The 22,354-nt window shown below is 40.6% G+C and overlaps 1 protein-coding gene across 1 annotated transcript; it reads right to left on the reverse strand.

The window, feature by feature from the left end:
* Positions 1 to 14,354: 14,354 nt before the first annotated feature.
* Positions 14,355 to 20,226, reverse strand: IRF2BP2 (interferon regulatory factor 2 binding protein 2). The gene is made up of 2 exons (XM_081941326.1): positions 18,712 to 20,226; positions 14,355 to 18,010 (listed from the first exon to the last, which is right to left on the reverse strand). The coding sequence occupies exons 1-2, from the start codon at positions 19,721 to 19,723 to the stop codon at positions 17,304 to 17,306; spliced, it is 1,719 nt and encodes a 572-aa protein (XP_081797452.1). The 5' UTR covers positions 19,724 to 20,226; the 3' UTR covers positions 14,355 to 17,303.
* Positions 20,227 to 22,354: the final 2,128 nt, after the last annotated feature.

Below are 22,354 nucleotides of genomic sequence, written 5' to 3' on the forward strand. Positions count from 1 at the left end.
CAATCACAGATGGTGAGATATAGGTTTAACCATCTGTCAAATTTCATCAACTGGTTTGTGTAGGTGGGGAGTTTTGAAAGAATGCTAAGCTGATAGATGCAACTATCTGTAAAACTCCAGTATTCATTCTATCTTGTTAGGCAGGCAGTGAGCTTCAAAGAGCCTATCCTGGTGAATTTACTACCTCTCAGAACCCATCATCTCTTAAAAATGGGCATCAGGAAATGGTGGATATAAGGGAACATCCTGGTTTGAAACAGTGGGACTCTCCGGCTACTCAAAAGCTAACACAGCTGCCCTGGAGGAGAGCATTTAGGGATCAGCAACAAAGGGGTTGGACACCAGTTTGAAATGACTAATGAATATCAGGATCATCCTCTCCCCTAGAGTCAACCTACTGTGCCACTGGAAGCAACCCATATAAGATTTTGAGAGTTTGCTGCCACTTTAAGGACTGAAACATCACTGACATTGGAACATCTAAGGCTGCTTCAGGATTGGAATGGGGACTACGTAAGGATAGTGTGAAGGGGACTTGGTGGGGAAAAAAGAGATTGCCAGGGCATTTCTGTCCTGTGCTTAGATGCAAGTGAGAAAAACCCTGAGAATGTATGGCTCGCTGAGAATATTGGCTGAATGTATTTGGGGGACAGAATAAAATATGTTTTAATCAGATTATAATGGTAATTGATCTCTGAAGTGTTACAATGAGAGCAGTCAATGAATCCTTTCCTCCTTTAATATAAAGCATTTCTGGCCTAATTCCATCAAAAGTGGCTCCTAGAAAAATATGCAAGAATGTCGTTTTTCTGAAGCACTATCTTTGTTAAACATAGGCTATACAGATAACAAATGTTCATTGTTGAATGAAATAAGAACCATTCATCACTTTTACCCACCATATTTAAATCTTTTTTCTCTTATATTTATTCTCTCTCCACAAATCATATGATTTTAATAGTTTCTTCCAATATTTTGCTTATCATGCAAATGTTTGTAAATTCTGACAATTCTTGCTACTCTATCCCTCTTTAAAAATAATGGCAACAAAATGTATAATTTTCCAACATTAAAAATAACTGAATTTATTCCAAATGATTTAGATATCAATACAAATACTGAAACAAAAACCTAATAAAATTAATGAAAAATTGCCTAAGATTAACTAGACAACATTCATAATTATTTTTTAAAACACAGATACATTAAAAAGGCCAACTCTGGATAATTTGACTGTGTATTTCTAGATTATAATTTAGCAAGCTTAAACAAAAACAGCATTAAAAATGTCTTGCTCTGCATGATTAATTTTTATTAATGTCCCATCTCCCTTTTATTGATGTTACCCATGTGTTTTTAGCAGCAGCTAGACACATTCATGTTATTATTGTTATATTTCATCCTAACCATGTTTTACTTCTAGGCCAGGGTTTCTCAACCTTAAAAACTTTTAAGGTGTGTGGCCTTTTAACTCCTAGGATTCCCCAGGCAGCTTTTGAGCAAACTGCTGAATCCTGCAAACATCTGAGGAGATGCTAATGGTACCTGCAATAGGCACAAGAAACATGGGGAATTCCAGCTGTTATGAACTTCAGTGCCTCCGTTTGAACTGCAGCCTTAACAGCAACAAACGGTAATTTTGTGGCACTCAAATTGCCCCTTTGTAGTTATTAATGCAAGAGGATAGGCTTTTGCCCAGGACATGGGAAAGGTATTTACCTAGGAAATGGATCATGTACTTTCAGTGTCGCTCATCTGCAATTCCCAGTAGTTCTACCCAACATGCCTTATGTGAGGAAGGCTGGGAATTAAGCTGTAAACCTCTGAAAGATTCTGAATTCTCCGCCCTTAGCTAGAACAATGGAAAGACATTACTTTAGGAGTTTAACACAGTTCTTGTAAAAAAACTTCCTGACCGCTTTCCAGTTACAAAAATCTTAAGCAATGTGAGGCCTACCAGATTTAGATTAAATGATGTGGCTTTCTCAGACAGCAGCTTTCAAATGCTATTAGAAAGAAGCACTATTTTGATTTTCCACCTCAGGCACCAAATATCTTAGGTTAACCCTGCACTTAAAAACCACTGTCCCAGCAGATGGCTCAGGGAGAAAAACCCTAAAACGTTTCATACTGCTTTTAAACAAACTGAATATGCCAAAAGAATTTCATTATATTTTTAAGGTCAGGATACATCCATGGTGTCAGTAAAGAAATATAAATTTATGGTTAATGTTGATCTCTAGACTGTAGAAAGATAAACAACTTCTGCCTTTCAAACTGTCCCTCTGGCACTTTCCACCACCTCTAAGTTCATATACAAAATGATTTTAAAACCCCAAATCCATTATTCTTCCTACTTTGGAGAAGTGGCACAAGGCCAATGTGCTAACATTCATGCAAGTGCAGAAATACTCTGCCAGGAACATCTTACTGCTATTGAGTAAGACAAGATCAAAGAGAAAGCAGCACTAAGAGATTAGTTATTATTTGTATTGGCTTGAACAGCAGTCGGGCAACTTGGATTCTGTCTGGTAAATCCACTGTAATCTCAATAAATTTTTAGACACAATAATACATAAAATAACCCCTCAACAGCAAAGGGAAAAAATAATTAGGGCATGACATGATTATTGTTTCCTGGAGGGAAATAGTCAATAACTTTTTAAAAGTTGAAAGTAATTTTAAAATCTGATTTAAGAGAGGAGTAGACCTATCCCCTTTTTTTTGTTGGCCCTTGATGAAAGAGATTTTATAGGTTGTTCAAACAATAAAAATAAAGCTGATGTAGTCCATGTAGTTATCTAGGGAACAATCTTTAAGCTGTTTCCTACTGTCTTCTTCTGGGATTTCTTTTCTTAACTTCCAAATCTAACCTTTAACCCTAGAATTTGCTGGTGGTCTTCCATCTAAGTCTGATTCTGCTTTGATTTTTGATGACAACCAATACTAGCTTGGTGCTGCTATCTAGCTAGGAATTCAAACACTACCACTCCCTACTTATCATACCTACCTAGAAAGAGATTACAGAAAAATAATTTCCCTAAAACTATGATTAATAACTAGTGTATATGATGTCTTCAAGGTTATCCACCCTATGATACATGAAACCCAGTGTGGCAAAGTAATAAAGTGTTTGACTGGAACCAGTAAGATCTTGCTTGACCACAAAGCCCTCTGGGTGATTTGGAAGAATCATTCGGCCCTCAGGCCACAGATAATTGTAGAGATAATATGGGCTTTAATAGAAAACAGAGCTATAAAGGCAGTTGATAAATAAACAATGTAATGCCTTCCTATTACAAACTCTTATCCTTTTTAATTTTTGTAGAGGCTTCCATTGTTGGACAGTATTGAAATGTGATAAACTGCCAACATGCTCATCTTTTTTAATATTTGAATATGCTAAAAACAAAGAAACAGAAGATTGATCTCACATATAAGCAATAAGCACCTTCCACTCATTTGGAGAATGAACTGTCATTTATTATTTTTCTATCCTATGTTTTCATTATTAAAATAACCCCTCCCCCCCCCAGTGAAGTTGCTACTTGGGTGGACAGCAATGGCGATAGTTTAAAAGAAATAGTTATAGGACGAAGTTTTATGTGGAATACCTGTTACAGATCTCAATGGAATGACATCTTTAATCATTTTCATCTTCTTTTAAGAAAAATTAAGTTCTGGTCGTTTCCCTTTTTCTACATTACTTTCTCCATATCTAAAAATCAACATTTAAGGCAAATGTCCATTTTATAGGGTAATGTAAGAAATATTTGTAAACCACACCATTTCAAATGACAAACAATAGTGTAGTGCAAACCCCATCACAAAAATAGTGCACATTATTGTTAAAATAATCTTGTTTTCTCCAATCTTTCTCCAAGTCTTTTTGGACAATTGTTGATCAAGATGACTAGCATTCTTGAGGTGGAAGCCCAGAATACAAGGAAAACAACTCCTCAGGGAAAGCTGAAGTTTTCTTTCTCCTACTGAGATTTTGAAAATATTTGAGGCTCTTATTAACTAGATAGCAATTCAGGTTATAAATGAGTTTAGATAAATAATAACATATATTATCTAAGACTGCATTCTGTATATCTTCCATTTCAGTAAATAGTGTGGTTCTGTGATTCTTGGGTTGGATTCACTTCTTCATGCCCACTAATTCTTGTAGTTAGGTTCCAATTTTGTAGGTTGCAGAAACTGGCTATAGCAGATATCTAGCTGAAAACTCTCTGAGATCAAATCTTGAGTTGTTCCATTAGACAAATCAATTCAAAGATTATTAGGAAACTCAGTGTCCTGAGGTCATCTGAACCTACACAAGAGTCATCACTCCATATTAAATGGTGAAGTTACGAACCTCTAGAGCAGTGTTTCTCAACCTTGGCGACTTTGAGTCCTGTTGACTTCAAGTCCCAGAATCCCCCAGCCGGCTGGGGGATTCTGGGAGTTGAAGTCCACAGGACTCAAAGTCGCCAAGGTTGAGAAACACTGCTCTGGAGTGTGATCTATCTACAATCACTTACCACTCACGCAAGTGGGGATGCACGCACACATGCGCTCACCAGCCACTTCCATGGTCCAGTTCTGAACAGCTCATGGCCCAGTAGTGGGCCAAAGCACGGGGGTTGGGGACCCCTGGGTTAGATAATCTGACTAGGCCTAATTTCTTTCCATCAATGAATAGCTATTGCAAAGTCTAATATGAACATTTTGCTGAATTAAAATAACTGCATGTAAATAATAAAATATTCAATTGTTTCCTACGTATTTATAACTCCATCTATGTTTAAAGCATGCTTCTCATCTTTTCTAAAAAGTATTTCACTATAGTGTTGTAGTTAAAAATTTCCTCATAAATAAGGTGACCAACTTTTTTACAATGAAAAGGAGGACAAATAAATTGGAAAAAAAATATCGTAAATAAAAGAAATATTTTATTCATTGCAACAATAATACACTAAAATATGATATATGCATTATAAAAACATTTGTAACATTTTATATTGTAATTATGCTTACATGCCTGTTAATTATTATTTAAATGAGTACTTTTCCATTGAATTAATATTTTTTGTCAATGTATCATCTTCTAACAATATATTGGAAATATCTGAACAAGAAATATCCTTCATATTGAATTTTACGGCAAATGCTGAAGCTAGAGTATCAATATTCAATCTCAATTTCTCACTTGTCGAAAAATCATTGGCAATTGAAAAAACTCTTTCAACTGCTGCATTAGTTCCAGGGCAGCACAACGTAAATTGAACAAGTATAAATAAATGTTCACATGGAATATGTTCATTTTTGAAATGGCTGAAAATAGCCACCCATCTTTTATCAATTTCAACGTGTTGATTTTCCCATTGTATTAATTTTTCAGAATTTAAATATACATTCAGTCTTCTAATTTCTTCAAAGAGACAATTGTCTATTTTAATGTCTAGCATTTCTTTAGATAAAAATTCAACACAAGATTCAATATCTGTCCAATATTCTTGCGATGAAGTAAAAAAACACCATTAAAACTGTTTAATAAAACGTGAATTGTACTTACCTCTGTATAATTGAATATTCACTGAGAAAGAAATAATTACCGTGAGTCATTCAATTGCCGACGTACCGTATGTCTACTGCATGCGTAAGTGCCGTTTCGTGTTTCGGTAAGAAGTAAACAAAGCCACTTGCACGTGGCGCTCTCTCTCAAGGTCTCCCGTGCGGAGCGCATGCGTCTCATAATCGCATCTTATACTGCACTATACCGAGCCTTGACGAATTGTCATGTCAAATACAAATATGTCACATAACGCGCAACAGATTAGTCTTCAAATATCGAAAAGGAGGACATGTAGGACACTTTTCGAGGGAGGACAGAACTTACAAAAGAAGGACTGTCCTCCCTAAAGGAGGACGGTTGGTCACCTTATCATAAAATGCATTTTAAGATATAAGAAATATGTAAGAAAAAATGGTGGGGGGGACTGCAATATTTGTATTTTTTCTTGTTGTATTTATAATTATAGGCATTGTTTGTATTATTTGTATTCAAAATAAAAAAATAATTTTAAAAATCGTATGTTTAAAAAGGGCATTTTAAGGACAGAATGGAGTTGAATTGAACTTGAATGGAATGGGACTTATTAATGGCTTTGACATGAAAATAAGAAATATTTGCCTTTCATTCCAAAGAACTTGAATGATGTTTTGGGGGGAAACAATTGGAAGTGACAGTAGGAACTACCATATGACTCTTCAGAAAACAAGCCCCTGCTGCCCGTAGTTTATTTTTACTTATTAATGTAAAACATTTATATAACCACCCATCTTATATCGAACTCTAGGGGACCGAGTTACGTTCTAAACAGAATGTGGGAGGGATCGGCGTAAAGGATACATAAATGTCGTAACTCTAAATGATTCCACACATTTTATTAAACAAAAAAACATTGAACTATTTGAGCAATGCAGATTCTGCTGAAGAGGCAACAATTTACTCGCAACAATTCGGCGAATGAGTCAGCGGCCTCAAGGGACTTGCAGGCAACGAATCGCAAGCAAAAACAGGAAGGGGGAAACAAGGCAACCCCGGTCCTTTGCCCGCCCAGCGGGTGGCTGCGCGACACGTCACCGTTTGCACTCGCCCCCTCCCACCCCCTTGCGCAAGGCAGCCACATTCTTCCTCTTTGCCGAGGGCTCAGCTAGCATCTGCCGCTGACTATATTTGGTTCACCACGAGGTGACCCTGGTTCGAACAAAAAGGCTGGAGTCAGCAGCTATAAAGCCTTTCTTGGTACGGCTCAGTTTTGGACACACAGGGAGGCCCGAAACCGATCCCGCCTGCGAGGAAATACTGAGCCTGCGCCTGCCCCGCTGGCTCTAATTATAGCGGGGCCGTTTCCTTGCTAGGCGGGGTTTGCTCGAGTTGAGGCAGCGGCTTCCGCAGCTTGTGGCTTTGCCCTCCGTGCCCTGCAGCGGTACGTGATGAGCTAGCATTTTTTTTATTTTTGCAGGCAGCTCAGGGAGGGAAGGGAGGGAAAACGAGGCTGTCGGGAAGGCTAAATAATAAAAAGTGCTGCATTTCTCTGAATTCCCTAAAATGTACCTTTCGAAATTGCCCGGATCGGGTTTTGTTTTTTTTAATTGCAAACTCTTCCCTGTTTCTTAGGTCAAGGTTTAAGAGAGGAACTGGGAGGAATGCGTAGTAATGAACTCTAGCCTTGCTGGTGTGTGTGTATTTTTTTTTAACAACTTCCTCTTAAAATGAGTTAGGTTTCTCAGAACTTGTATAGCAGAGGAAGGCGAGTCAGAGACTCGATCTGATATGTATCTGCCTTTTGAAATAAGCGAGGCTGCGTCTGGCTAGGTTGGGTGAGGCTGAGCTCTTGACTGGCCGGAAATAGGATGACTTTTTAAAAAAAACTTTTATGGACATTTATGTTGACTTGTATTAAAGTCTTTGCATATTTAGTGCTAAGTTTTTGTTTCAAAATATAGCAGTGTGTGGTTGGTTTTGCCCTTCGTGTGCAACCCAGAAATACCAAACACGATTCAGGTAAGACCTGCTCCTGGGGTCTACTCTTGAGGATTTGGCCTCTGTGATGTTTCAGTGTTATGAGTAAGGCTACCAAATACGGTGTATTTTGCTAGATTCATTAGATAGCTTTTCAGGGAACCAAGGTTTGTTTTTTTCCCCTGGGAAAGCTGTTTTAAGTCCAGCTTTTCCAGACTGGTGGAAGAAGAGTCACCTGCTGATTACCTGCTATGAACTGTTAAAAACACAAGCATTTTGTGGTGGTCACACCCTGAATTAGTTTTCTCTACATGCTGAATTATGATACAATATATTAGTTTGGCACTTGTCCCAGCCCAAGAGTTTGTAACACATTTCAGGCCTATAGATTAACATGTACAACAAAACACAGGGTTCCCTGTACACCCCACAAACCAGTTTTTTTCCGCCACTTCCAACCATTCCCAAAAAACATTCCTTGTAGAAACAAGTTTTAAACGGCGCAGGGCTGAGCTTGTAGGATAGGAGGAAAACTTGCCAGTTTATATTGGCAGGGGTGAAGAAATAATACTCAAGATTATAGTCTTTGAAGGCGAAGGTGAATATGGCTGTGTAAATATTAGTATTTGGACTTAGGACTTTGCTTGGAGCAATGTGCACTTTGAACAAACCTTAATGACAGAGACCACATGGCTAGATGGCAGTTCAAGTGCTTGGTAAACAAGTTAATTATTTACTAGCACACAGAGTCACTTCATTTTTAACCCCTTTAAAATCACAAGGCTGATGTTTTGTAAAAACCCTGGTGCTACAGAAGTTATTTCTGATTTGGTTGTGTGATTTTTCTCAGTAACTGAAAATATAGGTGCGCATTAAAAGAAATAGCTTCTCTATCTGTGTGAATACAAGAGAATGCCAGCTACGAGGTTGACTCTCCATGATTTTCCCAAGATGTAGTTTTTCTTGCAAGCAACATACTGCAAGCAATCTTTGTACATCAACTCAGGCAAAAGAAAATATTTAAATCAGAGGTGGTATTCAGCCAGTTCTGACAGATTCTGGAGAATCGGTAGCAGAAATTTTGAGTAGTTTGGAGAAGAGGCAAATAGGCTGGCCCCGCCCCTGCTGCCTCCCAGCCTCTCAGCTTATCTTCTTTGGTTGCCCTGAATAGGAGAACGGAGCTGGAAAGCAGATTAGTGGGGTAGGGAGGGAATGGGGATTTTGCAGTATCCTTCCCCTGCCACACTCACTAAGCCACACCCACCAAGCCACGCCCACAGAACCGGTAGTAAAAAAAAATTGAATCCCACCACTGATTTAAATGCACTGTTTTAAGCATTTTAGATGGAAATAAGTCCCACTGATTTGTAGATGGCTTGCAATATTTTAGGATTATGATTCCTATTGCAAGAGGTTTCATTAAGTTAAATTTTAGATGGGATTCTTTGGATAGAATTACGGTGTTTGACTCATAGCTTCTCATCGTATTGGAGAGGCAGGAATAATTTATCCTTTCCTCCCACCCCATCCAAATCCCTCATGCACAATGATCACTATTCTCTGGCAATTTGATAATAAACTTTAAAATAGGAATGGCCAAGGTTTATCATTCAGATGACACAAGCTTTATCACTCAAAGCTTAAAACAGTTTCCCAGGGGAAAAAAAACTCAGTTCCCTGAAAAGCTATCTAATTGATCTTGCTAAGTATGCTGTATTTGATAACAAGATAGTAAGAGAAACACGTATGCAAAACAAAAAACAAAAACTAGAAAAGGACTCAAAATTAGCTGAGTCAATATAAGGTAGTTTTCCATTCTCCTATGAGTAGTTTCTAAATATTTCCTAAGGGAACTTGCTAATATAGTTTTCTTTGTCAAAGGCACCATCTGCCAGTAGCACAGTATTTCCTATCTCAGTTACCATTCATCATGTAACAAAGGGACAGGCTCCAACATATACTGCTGGTAATCAGATGATTCATCTCCAAGATTCCCAGAAACCACTTAAGGATCACTTTCTCACCTTGAAGCTAATATCAGCCAAAAGGAAGCATTGTGGAGAATAGTAGAATGACAAACATGGTAGTACCCAAAAGGAAAATCCTTGGTATTGTAGGGTAAATCATTTCTTGTCTTGACAACCTGGATCCAGAAGCAGGGACCTTTCTTTCAGCAGTGCTGTCAAAGTCACTTTCTATGTGAAATTGGTGCTGCAACCTATGGTGATTAATAGCAAATCCTACTTTTATTTATTTACAGTTCAGCAGATCTATAATTTCTTCAGTCACATTGCTTTCTAAAATTGGTTCTGAAATTGCACACATGAAATGATAATTCTGAAAAGCAATTCATGTTTCTTCTGTGAGGGATCTTCCTTGGCAAACAAACCTCAATGTTTTGATTTTCACTAGTAAACATTGAGTCAAACCTTGGCTAGCTTACTTGTGTGCATGTGCCTGGGTTAGTGATCTCCTTAAAATGAACAACAGTCTTTGAGATTTGAGAAAGCCAGAATAAACGGGTCATCTTGCTAGATCAGATAAAAGCCTACCAAGACATGCTTACCCTCCTCCCCACCCCTTAATTAGTCAGTCTTATGACTCTGGGAAGCTCACCAGCACAACAGGAAGATTATAGCTTTCAAAATATGACTTCTGATCTCTATATCAGTCTTTTACACTGATCTAAAGTGCTATCTGTTCAATTCCACTTAAGCTGGCACAAACCGATCTTGTCATACAATTTGTTGCCCTCATTGCCAATTCCTATGCTGTCTTTGTCCTGTCTTCCTGGAGTCACTGCCAAATAGTGTTATCTGGGTTGTAAATGTGCTAGTTATGATGAGTAAACCAGTCATGATGAACAAGGTACTCTTTAACTTTGCTGCAGGTTCCTTTTAGCACAACACCAACAAGCAGCGAGACCACCTGCTGTCAAGGCACCACAACAAGCACTGGAGTGGATATCACTTTAAGACTCTGATTGGAGTTTTCTAGGCTGGTTTGTCTTTCCTTTCCACCACACTTCATTAACATAAAATAAAAAGCATATAATGCAAAAATGACCTAGGAAAGAAGGAAATAAACCCTGCCATAATTGTTAAGTCAGGCTTGTCCAACCTGCAGCCCATGGGCTGGAAAGCTAGTAATGCAGCCCCACAAGATCGTAAACTTTAATGTTATGTGATTGTAGTTGTGTGCGTGTGTACTTTATGATTGTATGTATGTATGTATGATGTATGTATGTATGTATTTTATATGCAGTGCAAGGCAATTCCTCTTCTCTCAATGTGGCCCAGGCAAGCCAAAAGGTTGGACACCCATGAACTAAATCCTTTAGAGCAGTATTTCTCAACCTTGGAAATTTTAAGATCTATGGACTTCACATTCTCCAGCTGTCACATATCTTAAAGTTGCCAAGATTGAGAAACATTGCTTCTGAGTGAGATAATGGGAAACTGGCTAGTTGCAGGACAATTACATCTCATATAGAGACGAATAGATATGGTTGAAATGGACATTCCTTAACTGGCTGAATTTGACTATAGAAAATTTTAACAGTTGATTTTTTTTTATCCTATCCCTGTTCCCCAGGAACTGAAGGCAATGGCATGCCTACCATTTCCCCTTCATTTTTTTGCCATAACAGGAACTAGGATGTTGAGCAAAGAGATAATTAACTACCATAATATCTGGAAGAGAGCGCCTCTCTCTAGATTATTGAAGTCATCGGCAGGATTTTTAAGTTGGTCTTTCTCAGTCACTGTCCCTTTTCTCTGGAACAACACGGTCTCAGACATCCATTGTTCATTGTCTAATGTCCATTGTCAACATTAGACAGGTTTCAGCTCTTTCTGACTTTCCATAAAGCTATTAAGACATGTCTGCTTTAGCAGAAGTTTGAGACCTGTGGAATTGGCTTTATTCATTTGTTCATTTCCTCTAAGAGAATGCTTTTTATATGTGAAATTCCTTGGAGTTGGGAAATTTATCTTGGCAGTTTTAACCTTCACACTGTAAGTCTGTAAGCTGCTGTAAGTTATGATTGAATGGCGTTTAAGTCAAGTAGTAAGTAGGAACGTAGGGAGGCAAGTAAATAAATAAAATGACCCATTTAGCTTCCATGACTTCTCGGGCTGTAGTTCAGGGTCTTAATCACACTAGGGTAAGGTATGATTGACAATTTTGTAAGTTAATGTAGTGTATGAACCTTGGCAAATGGGTTAGGTCAGCAAACTTTGAAAGTGTTGTCTTAAAATAGGGGCTTCTTTGAGTAAAGCTTAGCTCCTGCTGATACCTAAACATGTCTGTGCTGTTTTCTTGACAACAGAAATGGTTTGATATTGTCTTCTTCCAGGATGTTTTTGATGTACTTTCAAAGGAGATGTCTGTCCATATTTATCTGTCTGTCTAATCTATTTATCTTCCATCTGTCCAATCATCCTGTATTTTTACCCTACCATCCAGGCTGGATTTAGGTTGCTGAATTATTATGTTCTAGTATCCATTAATATTACTAATCCTATTACTTTTCAACTAGTGAGAGCCTGTTATCAGCATGACTGAACTGGAAAACATTTCATCTTTTTGTTTCCCTTCTCTTTGAGCACTTCTGCTTATAAAAGGAACATAAGGCCATTTTTGAATATGGTACTGGGTCCCTTAAGGACACTGGAGAGTTCCCAACATCTTTATCAATCCTTGCTGAGGATCAAGATCAACACTGCAAAACAATTCTGTTAGTGCCATTCTGTTACCTTTTAGGGTACAAGAAGATTGCAAAATATGCTATAGAATCTATAGTTCTATAGAATCTATAGATCATATTACATGAATGGTTATAATAGCAAGCAAACTAAAGTCTAAAACTCCTATCATTGTCTATGTTTTTATGTAGAGACAGACGGTAACACAATCCTGTGAACTAGGAAATAATGTCCATATTTAAGAAGAATCCATTTGTGTCCTTTTAATTGTAACATAATCATCCTGAGATAAATAGAATTTATAACACAAACTGGGAAATCTGTTCACCAATGCACATAGAGCTACAGCTAGAAAAATAAATTTTCATCAACCTAAACTTACTATGTGAATATAAATTCTGTGCAACTGTGTAGGATGTATTTCTAAATTGTACTATTTAGGCCTGGAATTACACATATCAGGCTACAATTTATAGCAGACAGTTATTTCTAATTTTAATATAAGTAGCTGTTACATTTACTTGAAAGTAGTTTCAGTTGAAATCACATACATACAAAGAGTTCAGCACTGGATTTTTGCCTGAAAGTGTTAGAAAAGTTAATAAACTTTATAAAAGTGAGAGACAACATCTGGGATAGTTCAGTTTAAAAAATATTATTATATGTGCCCTTCATGCATTTTACTTATGCAACTACTGTGATAACCTAAATTAAAATAAGGATACATCAGTTATTTATATTATTAAGCAATAGCATACAAGTATCAGTTAATTAAGAGTTAACTTTAAGAATTTCTTCAAATGTAATTAACATTATAGATCTACACACCTTTATTTAGAAGACTGTTCTACTCACCTTTAGTCCATATGCGTTCATAGGATAGAACATTGAGAGTAAATTATCATTGTAAAATGAAAGCCTTTATAAGGATTTATGATTATTTCCTCTTAGCCAAAGACACTGAGTTAGCTAAGCATCCCAGCTACAAAGTCTGGAATGATGCAATTGGTAAATATACATTCCATTTATCTGTTAGTACAGTCTGACCTTCATCTGTGATAAAGGAAAGGCGTTTCTTCTCATTCTGTATTTTTTGAGCACAGGCAAGTAAATGATAGTGAGTCAGAATTTTGTGTGGCCTACCTAGATTATTTGTCTAAAGAAATCAGAGCAAGGGGAACTCTGCTCTGCTAAGTTTGTAATAGTTGATCTGCACTTTTGACAACAGATTTACCTTAAAGATATATGTGGGAGAGGAACAGATTTTTAAAAAATAAAAATCACTTATGTTTATGTAAAATGAAGAATTTCCTTTGGTCATTCCATTTTTTAAGAAAATGGATATATATTATAATCTCCAATTCTTTTCCAGCAGTCTGATCAAGACTTACTGTGCATACCTCATTAGAATTTCAACTACAGCACCTTCTCTGTATTTTGACTGAGGACATCTAAGCTGCATTGGTGCATGTTTTCTACTGTTTTTCCCTGAAGTGCAGTGAAGAGAACATTTTTTTAAGTGTTTCTTTCAATTCTAAACATATTTACTAAAGATTATGTCCAAGGAACCTTTGTTGTGCCTAAATATAGTAAGTGCAGCATTTTTATGGTTCATATGAGTGTTCTGTCTTCAACTCAAAAAATGCTTCCACAAAACTGCAACATCAGATCCCTCCTCAATGGCTCCCTCTCATGTCAGAAGAACACTGTATCTATTCTCCCTGGAAGTAAAGTGAGAAGTTCTGGCTGGAGGACAGAAGAAATTTCTCAGGATCCTGATGCCATAAAAAGCCATCGGGAGAACTCCACAAATAAACCTTTTCTTAAGTATGATTTCATAGGGTATTTAGCTCAAATATACCTTAACTAGTATCCAGAAGTTGTATGTTTCCCTTTTCCTTCCCAATTGCCTGGATTCTGTGCACCTTGAGATAAAAGGGAACAGTTCTCCTTATTAAGAAGAAGAAAAAACATTTTCTGATGACATTTTGTTCTATTCTTCCCTATCACCTTCTAATTAAAGAAAGTAATCTAAAAAAAAAGTTGCTTTGGCTACTAGGTTATGTCAGTAGCTGCAGGATTATTTTTTGTTTAAATAAAAAGATGATAAAAAAGGACTACATTCACAGAAAGTGTTTAAATGCCTGATTTCACTTTATTTAATGCAAAAGATTAAAAAAATAGGAAAAAAATAGTAATGTGTTAGTTCAGTAACTATAAACAATGAAAGCATAGTGCAGGTGGCATTTTAATAATGGTAACTTAAAAGTATAACGAAGGTGAGATTGTGACAATCACACTCTCCATTAAACAACATTTTGCTTTATTGCTATACAAAGAATCACCATTAAAAACTGGAAAAAATGTAAGGGTGCAACATCTGACTCCATTGAAATAAGCAATTAAGTTCACATTAGCTGCAATGGAATCAAGTTTTTTGTTTTGTTTATTGGAAAGTAACTGTAGTATTGTTGCAGCTAAAGCATTTGAAAAAAATGTGTAGCCAGGGAAGCATATTGTGTGCATCAATGTATATGTATATATGTGGATATATGCTTATCTGCTGATGTCAGAAACCAATTTTAAAAAGCAAACAAGATTACATTAGGCCAATTGAAGTCACAGAAATGCGTTTTTTTAAAAAATCATATCACAGTTTTATGTCATTTCTGTAGTATAAATTTATAAAATATATGAGAACTGGTTACCTTAACAGAGGTTTGGAAGAAACTGACTGAACAGATAAAAGTCTTGAAATATGTTCCAGCTGTGTCCATGGCAAGCTTTAAACATCCCACTCATTGAGCTACTTTAAAGAACATACAGTGATATTACTGAACTACAATATGAAGACTGTAACTAATGAAATGCCTCTCCATAATCTGTCATACTTGAATAGCATTTTGAAGAAAGAAGTTACTGTCATCCCACCTCAGATTAAGAAACTCAAATCTGAACTTTCATCCCACCTTTGATTAAGAAGTTCAAATCTGAGCTACGTGCCAAGATGTCACAATGAAAATTTTAGTAGGGATATTTTTTTTTAACATAAAAATGCAAACTGTTCATACAAATTAGTTTAATGCATGAGGTATTATGTCAAAAAGATTCTTAAGAACTTATCCTCTATTAATTCAAAATCCAATTTTTAATAAAGTGCCTAAATTCTTATTTCCACAATTATAGTGGCTCCAAAGAATCCTTAACAGTTGTACATATGTGCGTTTCCCATCTCAAACTTTCTAAACATGTTTACATAAGACACCAGTCTGATCTATATGTATTTCTATAATTTCAAATATTGGTTTATCATGCAAAACTTGTTATTTAATATTACACTGACCTGTAATATGGAACACAACGCTAGTGGGTGTGCTTATTAAGATGTTTAAAAAAAAAGAAAAGAATTGCCAATGTGCAGGTTAGGTTTTCAAATGTGTTGACCAATAAAAAAGGACTCTATCAAAATCTATTCAGCATTAAATAGAAGACTGAAGATGAACATCTAAAAACAGTCTGACCCAATAGTATAAAATGATTAAATGTAGCTAAAGAGAATATATTGCTACGTGCTAACAACATGGGGGGCAAACTGTTGTTTGAAAATGTCATTTATGACCATATGCTAAAGTGGTCACCAATAATGAATGCAAGTGGTTGTACAGCAGTGTTGCTAACACAATAGTTAACAGCACAGCAACACTACAGTGAGTCTTGACTATTTCTAGCAGCTGATGTTTGTCTAAAATGTCTGTCTTCTGATGCAAAAAGAAGCATGATGAAAATACTAGCTATGCAAAATAATGGTTGAAGGTAGTCCAGAAGGCATGGGATGCCTGCATAAAAATTCAAGATTTAAATCCTAGGTTGTTTCCTTTAAATGCGATTAGGTTGTTTTGCCTCCGACACATGGATTAGGAAATTTCAGACAGAAATCCCCGTTAATCTCTCTGCTGACAATGCAGACATGCCAAGCAAAACCTTCTCTGCTGCTGTCATTATCATTCTGCTTTTGCTCTACTCAATTAGGTGACATCAGCAACAATAATAATAGCAACAGTTCTAAACATTTCAGTGTTAAGAAGAAAGTTCTTCTGCACTACTGTAAAAATCCTTAAAACCTACCTCAGTGTTTTTCCATACAAGTATGAAGGGTATAGCAACTTTCAATTCGTTGATGCTGAAAAATTGTGAATTTGTTAAGATGGCAGTGCTCTTCTGTTCTAATGCACGGCTAGTCAATAATTACATTTATCACAAAAGAGCTGCAGGAACCTTAAGCAATTCATGACAAAAACGGTTTTGCAATCTTACTACCAACTATTAGAACTGTGGTTATTCTGCCTTTAACAAAAAAAAAAACCCTCCTCAGCCACACAATAGCACCTTACTTTAAGCTGAATAATCTAAAAACAATTTCCTTCTACAAGCAAAAATTGCTGTAAGAATCTGGCCAGTTTTTGCAGCAGCAGTGAAGGAATAATGTTTCCACACAAACCCCTATTGCTTCAGGTCTTTGGACTGGACTGAATAGCAATCTTGCTTGAATCCTATGATCTCTTTAATGCCATAATTTCTCTAAAACCTAAAATGCCTTCAATATGAATAAGGGCAAAAAAGAAAAGGGGGAAAAAAAGGAACCACAGACAATAAGGCAATCTTTACAATGTTGAAAGATGTATTTGGCATTTAAAAAAAAGGGGGGGGGGGAACCAAGTGCATACAATTTACAGCTAGAAGCATTTCTGGTTTGCCAAGTGCTCTCTAAAAAAAGCAGCGCAAGTCACAGCCTACACTGAACAGTAACTGTCACCAAGGAAGCACAACAAATAGTTGCTAAAACAACAACAAAAAAGAGCATTTATAAGTACATACCTTTGTCTTCAAAAAATATGGAAACACAATGTATTCAAAAAAGAAATCAAAATTATACAGCCATGTTTTATGAAGTCTACATTTCCCTTGTCTTGGATATATATATATATATAATATATATATATAGATATTTATAGTATTTATAGGTATATACAGTTCAAGCCGTTTTATGTTAAAGTTGATGTTGCAAAGAAAAACTGGAAAAGTCATGAGTCTCTCTCTTTTTTCACTTTGACATCTCCTGCAAGAATGGTTGCAATCTCCCCTTGCATGAAGGCCCAAGGGACATTGGATCCCACTAGGGGGCACTTCTCCCCACTGGGACAATACACTTCGCCATTAGCTCCTTGCTGTTTGATGCTCTGTCTAGAGCAAGGGAAGCAAAACTTATGAGACGGAACCGAGGGACACTGCACAAAGTGGGTGTCTTCCAATCGCTCGTGACACAGGGTGCAGCAGAGCGGGACACTTGCTGCCAGAGAAGAGTCTGGGAGGCTGACAGGGTGCACTGGTTCCATCCCTCCAGGATTTGCCCCTTGGCTCGGCACTTCCCTGGCCAGCCTTCTTTGGTTCATAGGGGATGGAGAAGGGGGGCTACTGCTATTCCTCCTGGTGGTGGAGTGAACTTGGTTGGCATCTTTGGAAGCATGGTTGCCCCCAGCGTTGTCTGCAACCAAGATGAGCGCAGCCATAGGGGACTGACCATTCTGAACTGCCTCCGGTGGTGTGGTCCGATTTGAATGAGGCGAAGCAGTTGGTGGCGGTGGGGACATGAAAGATGCAGCTGCCATTGGCATTTTCATCCCTTCTGATGAAGTGGGTAACCATGACTGTGCCTCGCCATTGATTTTTGGAGGTCCAACTTCACCTTCGGGTTCTGGAGAAGTCTTTCTCTTCCTCGCAGCCCGAGCCCCTAGAAATAAGCAGTGGGAGATGAGATCATGTTGCAGAGAGAATGGTGTGTCCTATATCACTCTAGTCAGTTGAAGCAGCTGGACCTCAGCCAAATTACTCACTAGATACAAATGGGGAAGGACCAGCTTAAAACCAATAAAAGTTCACCTTATCTGGGTTTGTGAATCAACTTCTGCAAGGTAGACAAGGGCTCATATTATGGTACACACTGCAGTCAAATGTAACTACATTGTGCCTCCCTCCTCCCACATTAGTGGCCATGAGCCAAAGAAACAAGTGCATGCTTGTAATTTTCCACTGGCTGGAAACATTCACAGTCATTGTGCACCCAATGCGTCATAATCCACTCACATAGAGAAGAGCCCTACATTTATCCATGCACATCCAGTCTCTGGCTAACTTCCGCATGTTTGTTAATTTGCACACACTGACTTCTAGCCTGGTGCAGGAGGAGGAAGGCAAAACGTTTCCCAGCCCCGCCTGTCCCAGAGCTCCCCTCGCAAGAGAAAGTGGCCAGGAGTAGGGAGGGGAAACCTCCCCGCGGCAGATGTTGCTTCCGCGCGCGCGGAGCACGCTGCTACAGCCAGGCGAAGGAGGTTGAAAAAGCGCCCCTGACCCGTTTTTTCAGGGAGGAAGGGCGAAATGGTTCTCCCTCCACAAGAACCCCAAGTGCCCGCGCCAAACGCCCGCCTTTCTCACCTGATTTGGCCGCAGCCCCGTTGCTATCGTAGCTCAAGAGCCTCCCTCCCGCCATGCCGGGCTCCTTCTTGAACTTGCTCTCAAAGGGCGCCGCATGGCCGCTGTGCTGCAAAGCCAGCAGGGTGTCACGCACGGTCTTGGGCTTGCCCAGCCACTCTTGCTCCGAGCCCGCCGATGCCCCCCGGGCTTTGCTCTCCACGCCGAGTGGGTCCAGAGGATCCGCCGAACCCCGCGCCGCTTGCGGCTGCCCCTTTTCCTTGCCCTCCTGGTCGCTGGCACCGCCGCCGCCCCCGCCGCCCCCAGACGAGGAGGAAGACACCGAGCCGGGCCGCTTGTGCCCGCCCCCTTCCCCGGGCTGCTGCTGGCTCTGCTGCGCCTGGGAGACCGAGACCTGCAGCGGGGTTGGCGGCGCTCCGGAGATAGCCGCCAAGGAGGCTGCTGCAGCCGCAGCCGCCCGGCTGCTGATGCTGATGGAGGCTCCGTTCATGAGGGGCACCAAAGTGGGGGCCACGGCGTGGGTCCGGCGCGGGTTGGGACTCTGACGATTCAGTTCGGGCGGCTCCTCGGGCTTGGAGTAACCGTTGGGGACGAGGATGCCGTTGACCTGCCTGCTCCCGCCGTACTCGGGTCCCAGGCGGGGAGGCGGCCGCTCGGAGGACGCCAGCGCCGCAGCCAGAGAGTAGCGCTCGTGGGGTTGCGGTGGGGCGCGGGATGCCGCCTCGGCCGTGGCCACCGCCGCCGAGTGCAGGTCTTTGGCGCTGAGCGGCGGAGGCTGTTGCTTGGTGTGCGGAGGTGGCGGAGCCCGGCCTTCCTGGAAGCTGTGCGCCCGCTTGAGCTGCCGAGCCGTGTCGATGACGAACTCCACCCGGTCGGCCCCTTCGTAGTTGACGCAGCCTCTGCAGACGGGCTCGGTGAAATCCCAGATCATGGCCCAGGGCATGCGAGGTAGATCGCACAAGTAACAGGACTGCCTGCGGGAGGCAGCGGCCACCGCCACCGCCGCGGACGACATGGCCGAGTCCAGGGGCAGCGAGCGCCCCGCGCCTTGTCCCCTACCTCCTCTTCCCCACCGCTGCTCGGCTTGCCACCGGGGAGGCTCGGCGTGTTGCAACCACTGCTGCAGCCTTTTGCTCTGAATGCCAGCTCCTTGGGCGAACGAGCGCGGCTCCGAGGCGAGGGAAGCGCCTCCGCTTTCGGCCAGGCTCTCCTATTTCCGGGACTCCGGGGACGTGGCGATATGCATCGCCCGAGCAAGGCTCCCTCCGACCCCCCAGTACGACACGCCGCTCGCTCTGCCCGCACCGCGCTCTTGCTACTCCAGCACTGCCCGCCGGCTGCCGGCCGCCCAGACACTCACACTGGGCGGGGACTCCAGAAGCAGTCGCCGCCGCTTGGGCGCTCTGCTCCAGTGACTCGATTCTTCGACAGTGCCCAGGAGCGCCTGCGTGTTAGGTTCTCCCCTTCCTCCTCCTGCTGCTCATTGAACTCCTGCCAAGACAACAAGAGCTGCAAGAATAACCAGCTCTCTCTAGTCAGCACGCGGAGGGAGGGAGGGAGGGAACGGCAGCTCTTTCGTGTGTGAATGGATGCAAATAGAAGGACTGGGGTGCCTTTCGCTTCTCCTCCTTCCGGGCAAGAACGCTTTACTAGTAATGCGCGGGGAGTGTAGTTTTGCAATAAAAAATAATTAATAGCTTCCCTATACACATAGCATCGCCCGTTGCAGAAGGTCACCGCACCTTGTGGATGTGTCCTAATGTTGGATTCTGCAATGGCCGCGTTTTAAAATGTAGGTTACCCGAGGAATCGTTTCAATTTTCGATATTGGCTATGTGCGCATTGACCTTCGGCAAATCCTTTACACTTAAAACTGCCTCTTAAATTGAAGTCCTTAACCGTCCTTGAAATTTCCAACCCCGCTCCCCGCGCACTGCATCGATTGGGGGGGGGGGAGCATAATTATAAGTCAGGAAAGGATTTTGGATGATTATCGAGCCTTCAAGAGCGCTGCCACCCCCACGATTGCCAGTAGGAATTGCTATTATTATTAGCAATTCCTAGTGGTTTTCACGAATTTGTTACCAGTTAATACTCCCAGGCACGTTTCTTCAGGAATAAATCTCTCTGGTTATAATAGGCTGCCTAGAAGAAAGCAGGCGTAGAATTGTATTCTAAAAGTAGACTTTATTTCTGAGTTGAATTCGTTGGGTATATTGGCGAGGAATGATGGGAGTTGTCAAGATATGTGAATATTAGTGGAATGGGAAAGTATATTACATGGCCAATAGCCAAAGGCAAAGATTCTAAATTCACTTGCTTTACCAAAAATTACATGTAACATCCATGTAGGATTTTCTTCCTGAACCTGAAATTGCATGTTAAAAGTACAGTACAGTAACACAGACTGCCGCATTAAAAAAAAAACACCTTAAGGCGCACAGCAGTATACAGTAACGAGAAGCCGGGGAGTCCTGGATACATGCGTGAAAAGCGCATTAGAAATTATCAAGTTGATAGTTCTATATTGCCACCAAAGAAATGACCAAATCGTTTAACTGTATTGTGCGTGAGCCTGCTCGTTACACTAAACGCTGCCAAGCTTTTTGATGAATGTGTTTTGCAATGTCTTTTAAAGTCCTTTTAAGTCCAATATTGGGACAGCCGTATTTCCTTTCCTCAGGCAGGAAAGCTGGGCATATTCAGCACACCCACCCACCCAGATTCACAGCGCTCCTTTCCCACCCCAACAACAACAACAAAAAAAGCCGCTCAGCTTCTTTCGGTACAAAATAGGGAGAACCTATTGTCACTGAAGGAAAAGCGCAATCCTACTGTATATATGTGTAAGTGTCACGCTGCGTGCCTATGGGATCGTGCCGGGTAAACAAAATGGCAGCGTTTTCCTAAAATTCTGGCGTCTAGGTCACCATTCCCACAGTGCTGCCGCAGCTGCTGAGTTATGTAGGTTACAAAGGGAAAAGGGGGAGGGAGGGCAAGAGAGCGCTCTGACGTCTGCATTTTGTTCAAGGGCTTTGGCCGCACTCTCCGTGCGCAGCCGCAGTCCAAGACGTGACTCTCCGCTATTGGCACTTGGAAGGCTTGTTAAGCGAATTGCACATTCCAGAGGCGGATACCTTCTTATTGCTGCGCCGTCACGGCCGTAGGTCCCGCCCCCTTTGCTGCTATTTCTGGCCGCCTCACGCTCCCTTCCTCCCAGGTGCAAAGCTCGCCCAATGTGGTAGCTGACGGGTGTAAAAGCTACGATGTGTACTCCCTTGCTCGCTCTCATCATTAATCTGTGCGGCTCCTTTTGGAGGCATACAGTGCTATCATTCATTCAGACCTGTTGGGGTTATAGGAGAACGAATGTAAATCCGGGTGCTGTAGGGTAATTTGCTTGCACGTATGGTTTCCTATAACACGATCCTGCGTTACTTTCTAGTCCTTGCTGACGCTTTTTTTTATTTACCAAACTTTAAAACCGCCCATCTCCCTCACAGAGGGATCTTTCACGTTCCTTCTCTGGGTACAAACTCAATTTCTGGAGTCAAGTTTCCGATCGCAGTTGTTTTTTTAAAAAAATGGAAACAGGATACTCGAGCCGATTTTTTTTACAACCTCTTCCCTTTGAACTGGAATGAAC

Source organism: Natrix helvetica (genome assembly GCF_964273705.1).
Source record: "Natrix helvetica genome assembly, chromosome: 2".
Taxonomy (NCBI): domain Eukaryota; kingdom Metazoa; phylum Chordata; class Lepidosauria; order Squamata; family Natricidae; genus Natrix; species Natrix helvetica.